Here is a 9,201-nt window from a genome sequence, read left to right on the forward strand (position 1 = left end):
GTGTATTTTGTTTATACTACCTTTTTGAAATTGCCAGACAATAAAATTTACATTATGATTGCCACAAGTGCAACGTGCATACATGTAAACACAAACTGAATGATGTTATAAGAATCGGTCGCCACATTACGAATAGTGAAAATTCAAAGTGGACGTATCCAAATTTGTACACGAGTATTTTTAGTTATTAAATGCAAAAATTACTACGAATCAATATTTACTTTTCATGAAAAATTGGGTGTTTGTTCGAGAGCTGGCAACAAAAAACCCTATCAAAATTGAATAATTTTATTCCTTGTGAAAAACCCTAGGAAAATCGAATATTTCCTCTTTATTATAGAGGGGGTCCTCGGGCGCTAGGGGGGGTCAATCCGACCTATGCGAACTATGTCAGAACCTATGATATCATTGAATAAATGGAATTTTCGCCACAGAGTCATTATCACTCACACCTAAAAGCTCTTATCATATAAAATTTTCATAAAGATTATTTGAAGTATGAAAAATGGCAACTTTTCATTTTTTACATTTAAAAAATGTCCACCGGTATAAAAACATAACGTAATCAATCGATGTCAAAGCGAACACAAAGATGTGCTCAGCATCGTACTATACAGATACCACAATAAATTGGTTTCTAGGTATATGTGTGCATCTTACCACTTGTTGCTATAATAGTCTCCTCTGTGTGTTCGATTGTACGCTCATGACAATTATGTGCTCATGATGGCATGAGAGAGAAGAAAGAGTTTATACAGTGCGGTGATTTGAATGTGATCGATGCCCTAATAAATCATTGAATTTGTGTACACGTGTGAGCGTGTGCAAACAAATCATAGATTTGGTGTCGTCTCAAACATCGACACACAAATAAATCCAATCCGACCGTTTAGCATTGATTCGGTTATGTTGTCGCATTGAAATTCGAAACAGATAATACTATCGAGATGGAAGAAAGAGAAAGAAAATATGATTAATTGTATCGATTCTAAGACAAACGTTGGCAAACGAAGTTGGCATCGATACAATTGATCACATTTCTTTTACACTACAACATTATTCTCGCTTATTGTAGCAAATCAACACGACTTTAGTCCAACGTTATTCAGCATTCGATGAATGCCCTACAAACCAAAAAGCAAATACAAAATGACTATATAGATTTAAAAAGTAAACCATATAAAGTTAATAGTGTTATTACTCGGTACACGCAATACGAAATCTTTCATGAAATTTGACGGTATAATACCGGTTAAAATTCAAAAATTTCATAATATGAAAATTCGTAGTTTCTTAATTTTGAACCTTTCTCAAAATATAAAAGCAATCAAAACTATATAAATGTTCGATTGAAAATCATTGTAAACACCTCTAATCGATGTTATTGGACGAGAGCTTAAACTTATATGGATTAGTTTACAAACATTTATGAAAATTCCAAAAGGTCTCAATGAATTCAACGTAAATTTTCCCAATCTCACTTCGTATTCTTTTTCGTATTTTCGTAGCTTACGCACGGTGTAAGAACCCCGGGCGAACGGTGGAATTGAGTGCTTGGGTAGATGCTGCTAAATATTTCTTAAATGATTTTATTGTACCAAAATATTTGTATTTACTCAAAAAAAGAACAAAATTAAAAGTGATACGGAAGTGAATGGAAATATATAACCGAGTAGTATTGCTTTACAACCGTAATCACTCTAAATTGTCGTCTCTATTCATAATAATCATTCCAACGATGATTGGCACATAAAAATAAAGTGTGCACAAAAGGTCGATCGATTTGATCTTTTAATATAGTTCACGCTATCTCAGTTGATTGAAAATGATTTAAAACTGTACATGAATCGAGTATACGTGCCATTGGCTAATTTATTTCGTAATCATGTTCAGTATTTATCGGTGTTATGATTTCCTTTGCCTCTTCAAAACTAATCTATTTTCAACCAATATTCATTTTCCTAATGTTGCCCATCAAATACCAAATGGTCAATTTTAATAAAAATTTCTAATGAGTTGTTAAAATGTTGATCAACAACAACGTGATTGTGAAAATATTGTCACCACAACAATTTTAAGCGAAAAAAAAATCGAAGAAAATAGCTCGAGTTGCAAATAGTATGATTTATCACCTGTTCAGAATATTTAATTATTCATAATTGTGTCTGCTGTAAGTCAGCTGATTAAAAAATGCACTAGAAATTAGTTGTTCGTGTAACATCCGTGTAGTTTGCTCCGATTACGTCGTTTTATCGTCGCCTTACTTCAAAGATAGTTCATTAGACAGATAGCAGACAATAATTATGATTGTTGTGCACAAATAAACGGTATGTGTTTTTTTTACGTTTCTCCACTCATCAGTTGAATGTGTGCCTATCGTATGTGCGCTCGCGCCACACAAGAAATAGTAAAAATAATTATTTCAGAGCTATTTCAAATTCATTGTTTGACTTTGACTTTCGTTTAATTGTTGCTATTTGGTACCAAATTGTTCAACGTTTATTATTCGCTTAAATTAGCTTATCAAAGATAAGAAAAAGAGCACGGATCTTTTCATACTCAAACCGAATTCATGGCGGATTCATTGTTGATTGATCAGCGAGGTTGTGAGCGCGCGATTCTTTGTTGTTTGTAATTAAGTGTTGCCTTTTTTCTGGCTCGGGGAACCCATGTTATCCGATTCAATCAATAATCAATTGTTTCGCAATCTATACAAATTGAACCCGATATCAAGTCTATTTGCGGTTGAAACAACACAATCATTTTTACGATCGGCGTGTTAACATTTCGGCAATTAAATGAAAGACGAAGAAAGAACACCAGTAATTGTATATAAATTCCAGTGGTTATAGTTTTAGATATCGTTCAACAAATATTTTTCGATTCCATTTCAATGAATCACTTCACCTAGTTTGATCAGATCTACAAAAATAATCAGTTAATCGTATCATTACGTGACAAATTTGATCTGTGCCAATATGTATTAAACTGAAGTAAGCCGATTTATTATCACTGAAAGAAAGTCTATTATTATTGAAGAGTTTTCGTCCCAAAAGTACAAAATCTATTGTTGCACAAAGAAAATCTGTAACCTAATTTTTATCTTGAAACTTATTTAACTGAAGAACGATATCTTTTGAAACGGCTCCAAATGATTAAATGTTAATCAGAACAAGGACGATTGGCAAACGTAAAAATATCATCAGTATCAATTGTGAAGTGAATTTGTGAAAGTGCAGTAAAAATATGAAATCGAATTGGATTGTATTGATAATTGTTGTGTTGTGTGCATCATCGACACTAGCAACACTGGCCACCAGTCAAGGTTAAACATTTTTATTTAAGTAATTTCAAAAAGTTTTCCAATAAAAGAGGGCACAAAACAACAAGAAAAGTGAAATATCCATCGAATGTTATAAACTTCGTCCAAAACGTGCAAATTGCTGTTAAGCTCGTTTCGTGCCACAACATAATATAACATCATTCAAATTTAACGCTCATGAAAATCCAATAAACACACAGGTGCACATACATACATAATTCGTGATAACCAACCAAATGGTTCTTCATACACACACAACAAACATAAAATAAAAATATAGCCCAGACTCAATTTCGGAAAATTTTCAATTCATTATTGCCATCGATGTTTCGGCACATTTCTTTCATCAGTTCCGTTTGCGTGTGCTCTGTATCTCTTCTATTTGTTTTTATATATTATTTTATGCCATTCTTCTCACATAGTTGGGCCATAAACTGCCTGTTTTGATTCATTCGTATTATTTGATCTATGCGAACGTGCCGTTTGAAACGTTTTATGGTTCAACGTCGCGCGCTTTTAAATAGTGAAACATAAAAAAAATAATCTTAATTGCATTGAACGTTTTCAATTTAAAATTGATGCGCGATTTCAAACATTTATTATTATGAATTCGAAAAAGCAAAAAACGCGAAAACATACTCGCACTGAGTAAAGTGGAATAGTATGCAATGCATTGCAAATTGCAATTTATCGTTTTCTATGCTTTGCGCGGCATATTTGTGGCGCCGAGACAATATTGAATATTTATGATGAATTGGAACGAAATAACAATTTTCCTAGACATTTTGTCTATCATATTGTTTGTACAGCTTACTAAAGCACAGAGAGGGAGTGGTCACCTTTTTTCAGCGTCGCTATTGTACATAATTTTCAAAATGCAGTTTACAAATAAATCGATTGGTTCCTGGAAGTGGCCAAAATTCAAATGAAATAAACAAAAATGCATTTTGACGCAAATTAGCTGTTTGAAGCAAATAATTTTTGGCGCCTGACGAATCTTATTACATTTTTTATAAATTTACAGTTACGTAAACTTTTGTTCGAACAAAAACTCTCACATTTATAGCATATACTTTTCACATCAAATAGTTACTTATTACAAACCAAGTTCTTACATGAACACTATTGAACAGCTCTAAGTGAATGTAACTTTTGTCCAAGAGAAATAGCCAAGATTTCTGACTAATAGAAAAATTCTCAATAATATATTTGGTCGACAAGCTATATAAATCAACAAATATAGTGACAGAATGCACTCATGATAAGATAGTTTGCGGCATATATGATAGTCGCTGAAGTCGCCCCATGTTAACCGTATCAATAAATTATTCAATGCATTGCAATGAAGTGTGTACTTTTTCATTGAAAAATGACAATGGATTGAAGTGGTTTTACTTTTCTTCATAACAATCGATTGATTTCATTAAATACATGTGGGGCAATGCAACGTTTTTCATTTAGTTCATAACAAGACATTTAAATGTCGGATTCAATAAAAATAGAACGTATACTACCATAGCCCGGATGTAGAAATTGAAAGTCATTTTCGTTTTTCAAGACACAATAACTGTGCCAAAAATAAATAATTGTTTGAATCGGAATTCAAAATCCGTAGAATAGGTTCAATAATTAAATAGACAAATAGAAATAATCTCTTTCGTTATCGTCACTTTTGATTCGAAATCAATTTGTTTTGACGGACAAGTGCTCAAAATTTAAGTCTATGTTTCGTAGGTCAAGAGAGTACTCGAATTCAAGTACTTTCGTATTCAGCCAAGGAATCAACAAATGTGTGTGATAATGATACTTCATCATCGTCGTCAATGGATGAGTTCCCGGAAGATTTTTTCACAGGTATAAAAACACAATTTTTTTATTGATAACACTTGGTAGATTACCTGTGAAAAATCCCCTCTAATAGATGAGCAACGTTTGCGTGGTGCAATCGTCTTACACATAGCAGCGGCCGTGTACTTTTTTACATTGTTGGCGGTTGTGTGCAATGATTACTTTTTGCCATCGGTCGAATGCATTTGTGAGGATCTCAGTATACCAAAGGTTTGAAAAAAATTCATTTTTTCACATTTCACTGGGAATCACCGCTGAAATTTGGACAATAATTTCACACATTAATTAAAATCGATATCTCTTTCCTCATCCATGATTCCAAAAAAAAATTTCGTACATTTTTACAACTTTGCATTTTTTGTACTCTTAAGTGTCGAACGATACGATAAAAGATTAACGATGATAAAGCAGACATTTCGAATAAAAAAAAACATCATTAAAAAGTTGATTTCTAATTTAAAATCCTAATCCAGGCACCTTTATTACAAATGAAATAACAATAAATTCAAAATTCAATAGTTTAAAAACCCCTTCAGAGAAAATGAGTATCATATGATTTTCATTCATGTAAAATGTACCACCTCATCTCAATTTTGTATATGAGACAATGTGTTTCTTTTTGTATTTGAACAGGATTTGGCAGGTATGTGATTTTTCAATGAAGACAAAAGTTCAGTCGAACTATACTTGTCTTTTCCAAATAATTTCCAACGAGCAGCAGCAACATTCATGGCAGTTGCAACAACAACGCCCGAGTTCTTTACGAATGTAATCAGTACATTCATTACCGAATCGGACATTGGTCTCGGTACAATAATTGGCTCATTGATGTTCAATACATTGGGAGTTGCAGCCGTTGCTTCGCTTGCAGCATCGAAACCCGTTCAGTTAGATTGGTGGCCAATTACACGTGACACAATACTGTACAGTTTCAACATTGTGATATTGTTCGTATTTGCATGGGATAATCAAATCACATTAAGTGAGACCATTACAATGGTACAGAAGTATACACTGAAATTATATGAAACAAAACAAATAGTATGCAACGTGTTTTTTTTATATTCATTTGCTAGGTTATCTTGTTTTTCGTCTATTTTGTGATACTATTTCAAAATAAGCGTATAATGCCATGGGTGAAATGGTTTCTCGAGCACTATTTAAATTGTTGCCAAGTTAGCAGCTACGGTGAGTGAACGTGAGTGTATGTGTGATGGATCGAAAGTGTGTGTATGAGACTGCATTTACAAAATAGACAATTTCAATATACATTCTAATTTCCGATTTGTATCCTGATTCATTTTTTATGCTGATCCATAGATTTGCCGTCGTCGTTCATGGAGAAGAATTTCCGAAATGTGATTGTGGTAACTCAGCAACCGTGCGAAACGAAAACCGATGCTCAGACCGACAAATCGCCAGTGACAGCAATTCGAAAAAAGGCCGAAAAATTGGAACGAACTTTATCAAAGTCATCGATCGACAACAATCCGATTTTTATGATTTATACGAAATGCGAAACGGTTGAGAATGTGAATAAAGTTCGTAAAAGTCTATGGCGAGTACCGCTTGCAAATCGCTTAAAAACATTATGGTGGATTTATACTTGGCCAATAAAATTCATTCTCACCATTTCCATACCGAATCCAAAAACATATCGACGCCTATATCCAGTTACGTTTGTGATGTGCATCTTGTGGATCGGTCTGAATGCGTACATGATTGTTTGGATGCTTACTGTTATCGGTACGGCCGTATTGGCCTTTACCTAATGGAATTGACCTTGAAATCTGACGTTAATCGTTTGTTTATCTTTTATCGCATTTTTTCAGGTTTTACATTTAAAATTCCAGATGCCGTGATGGGTTTGACATTTTTGGCAGCCGGTGGTTGTTTACCCGAAGGTATATCGAGTGTATTAATGATTCGAAAAAATGAAGGCGGTGTGGGGGTATCGAATTCACTGGGCGCCAATTCATTGGCCATTTTAATGTCACTTGGCATACCATGGCTTATCAAAAATGTTCTACATCGAAACAGTCCCGATAAACAATCGATTCTACTCAATCCAAACAGCACCGAATACAACATTCTATTGCTTTTACTTGCCGTTATTTCATTGTATGTTGTACTTACACTGTCTAAATATCGTCTGAAACGATCTGTTGGTATCTCACTCATTAGTGTTTACATGGTTTGCATTACATTTGGCATTCTACTGGAAATGAATGTATTTAGTTCAACAGCAAGTTGTTCATAACCTCTTAGATATAATAGATATACAATTTTTTATAGCTTTTTTTTGAAATAATAAAATATGTACGTTTTATTAAGGAAAATGTTTTCCAAAAACTTGTTTAAGTTTTCCGAAACGATCCATCAATTCTTCAATTGTTTTGCTTTAATTCCTTCCATTTTGCGGCTGACATGCATCAAATTTGATTGGGTCTCTCTTTTCTCATGTAATTTATTCGTATTCTTCTTCACATGACCTGCATATGGAGCAATGTTGCATTTAAACTGAAAAATTAAATCAAAGACAAGTTGTTCGGTCGATGAATAATCAATGGAAAATGTTCGTGTTTGCGATGTACTCAGAAACTTCAGTGCATAAAGAAAATGCCATAAAATCTAATAAACAATATTGATGCAATCTGAATTTGTGCTTTCGGGCGATTTTTATGCAGTATTTTCCAAGAAATACCTGCTATGTTCATCTTCTTCATCTTCATTTTTGGCAATGTCTGCCAATGTATTAAACCGATAGCATTGTCGATAAAAAAAGTGCTCTCTATCTGTATTTTATAGCACCTAATTTGATTCGATCCGTTCATTGTCTTCACCGAAATCGATTACTTCTTTTATTTATCGATTCTGAAAACGTGAACGAATGTGATAATTTCTCGTTGTGTATGGTTGAACCGAAGAGCAGACAAAAGACACTTTCGTGTAATTTAATATTGGAATAGAATAGACAGTCGTTTGTCGATGCAAAAGGGGCGCACTCAATGTAAATCATACTATGCATGACTGAGTGAAAGCAGTAAAGAGATACTCCATCAGTTATTTTTATATTCGATGGTACAACGATAAACTCAGTGCCAGTTGTTCGTATTTAAAAAGCAGAATGTGCGCGCACACACAGAGGTGTATATGGTGAATCCGATCGGAAAAAATGGTGTAGAGAAATTATTTTTGGACCTGCGTGGAAAAAACTGAATGTAAAATTAGCATATCCATTGAGTTGGAAATATAAAATGCAAACAACGATAAACACCTTTCGCCAATGAATAATTTACTTTTAAAAAAAATATACAACGGATAAAAAAAATAAAGAGTCTTACGGGAGTAAGACGAACTTTTCCGCACGTTGGTAGTTGCGTATTTTATTAAGAAAGTTCAAAATAATATTTGCTCGATTCTTCAAGTCTTTCAAGCGGCGTAAAGTTCGAGACCAAAAAATATTTTTCAACTTTGGCAACTAAATATTCTTTAATTTTATAGCAGAAGTACCAGAGAAAAGATTTTTCACACTTTCATGATGAACCCATTTGTACGACATTTGAAAGTATTCTATTTTCTAACAAAATACTATAAAAATATGTCTGACGTTAATTTTGCCATAAAGATTATTTTTGAAACACTTTTCATAACTAAAGTCACAAAAAATTTGGATTTTTGTATGGGAGCCATGTCTGTATGCTACCTTAATGGCGTAAAACTTCGTACAGGTTATTTTTTTCACAAATAACATTCGGAGGGTTTGGAGAAATTTCAACCAAAATTAAGGGTACCTCCCATACAAAATATTCGTTTTTGAGCCAAAAATTTAAAATTTTGTATGGAAGGTACCCCTAACTTTGATCGAAATCTCTTCAAACTTTCAGAATGTTATACTTTTGTGTAAAAAATAGTCTGTGTAAAGTTTCACGTCATTAAGGTAGCATACAGGCATGGCTCCCATACAAAAATCCAAATTTTTTGTGATTTTTTCAAGGAAACTGTATTAAAAATTGATTGTATCTCAAAAC

General features: G+C 33.3%; 1 protein-coding gene across 1 annotated transcript; it reads left to right on the forward strand.

The window, feature by feature from the left end:
• The first annotated feature begins 2,413 nt into the window (after nucleotides 1-2,413).
• LOC116350042 (sodium/potassium/calcium exchanger 4-like) lies at nucleotides 2,414-7,459 on the forward strand. Its single transcript, XM_031781758.1, has 8 exons — nucleotides 2,414-3,325; nucleotides 5,057-5,176; nucleotides 5,244-5,380; nucleotides 5,804-5,813; nucleotides 5,889-6,169; nucleotides 6,247-6,358; nucleotides 6,491-6,916; nucleotides 7,003-7,459. Exons 1-8 carry the CDS (start codon nucleotides 3,247-3,249, stop codon nucleotides 7,428-7,430), a joined length of 1,593 nt encoding a protein of 530 aa, XP_031637618.1. The 5' UTR covers nucleotides 2,414-3,246; the 3' UTR covers nucleotides 7,431-7,459.
• The last annotated feature ends 1,742 nt before the right edge of the window (nucleotides 7,460-9,201 follow it).

This window comes from Contarinia nasturtii, unplaced genomic scaffold (genome assembly GCF_009176525.2).
Source record: "Contarinia nasturtii isolate CC-2019 unplaced genomic scaffold, AAFC_CNas_1.1 Cnas_scaffold_3362, whole genome shotgun sequence".
Lineage (NCBI taxonomy): Eukaryota > Metazoa > Arthropoda > Insecta > Diptera > Cecidomyiidae > Contarinia > Contarinia nasturtii.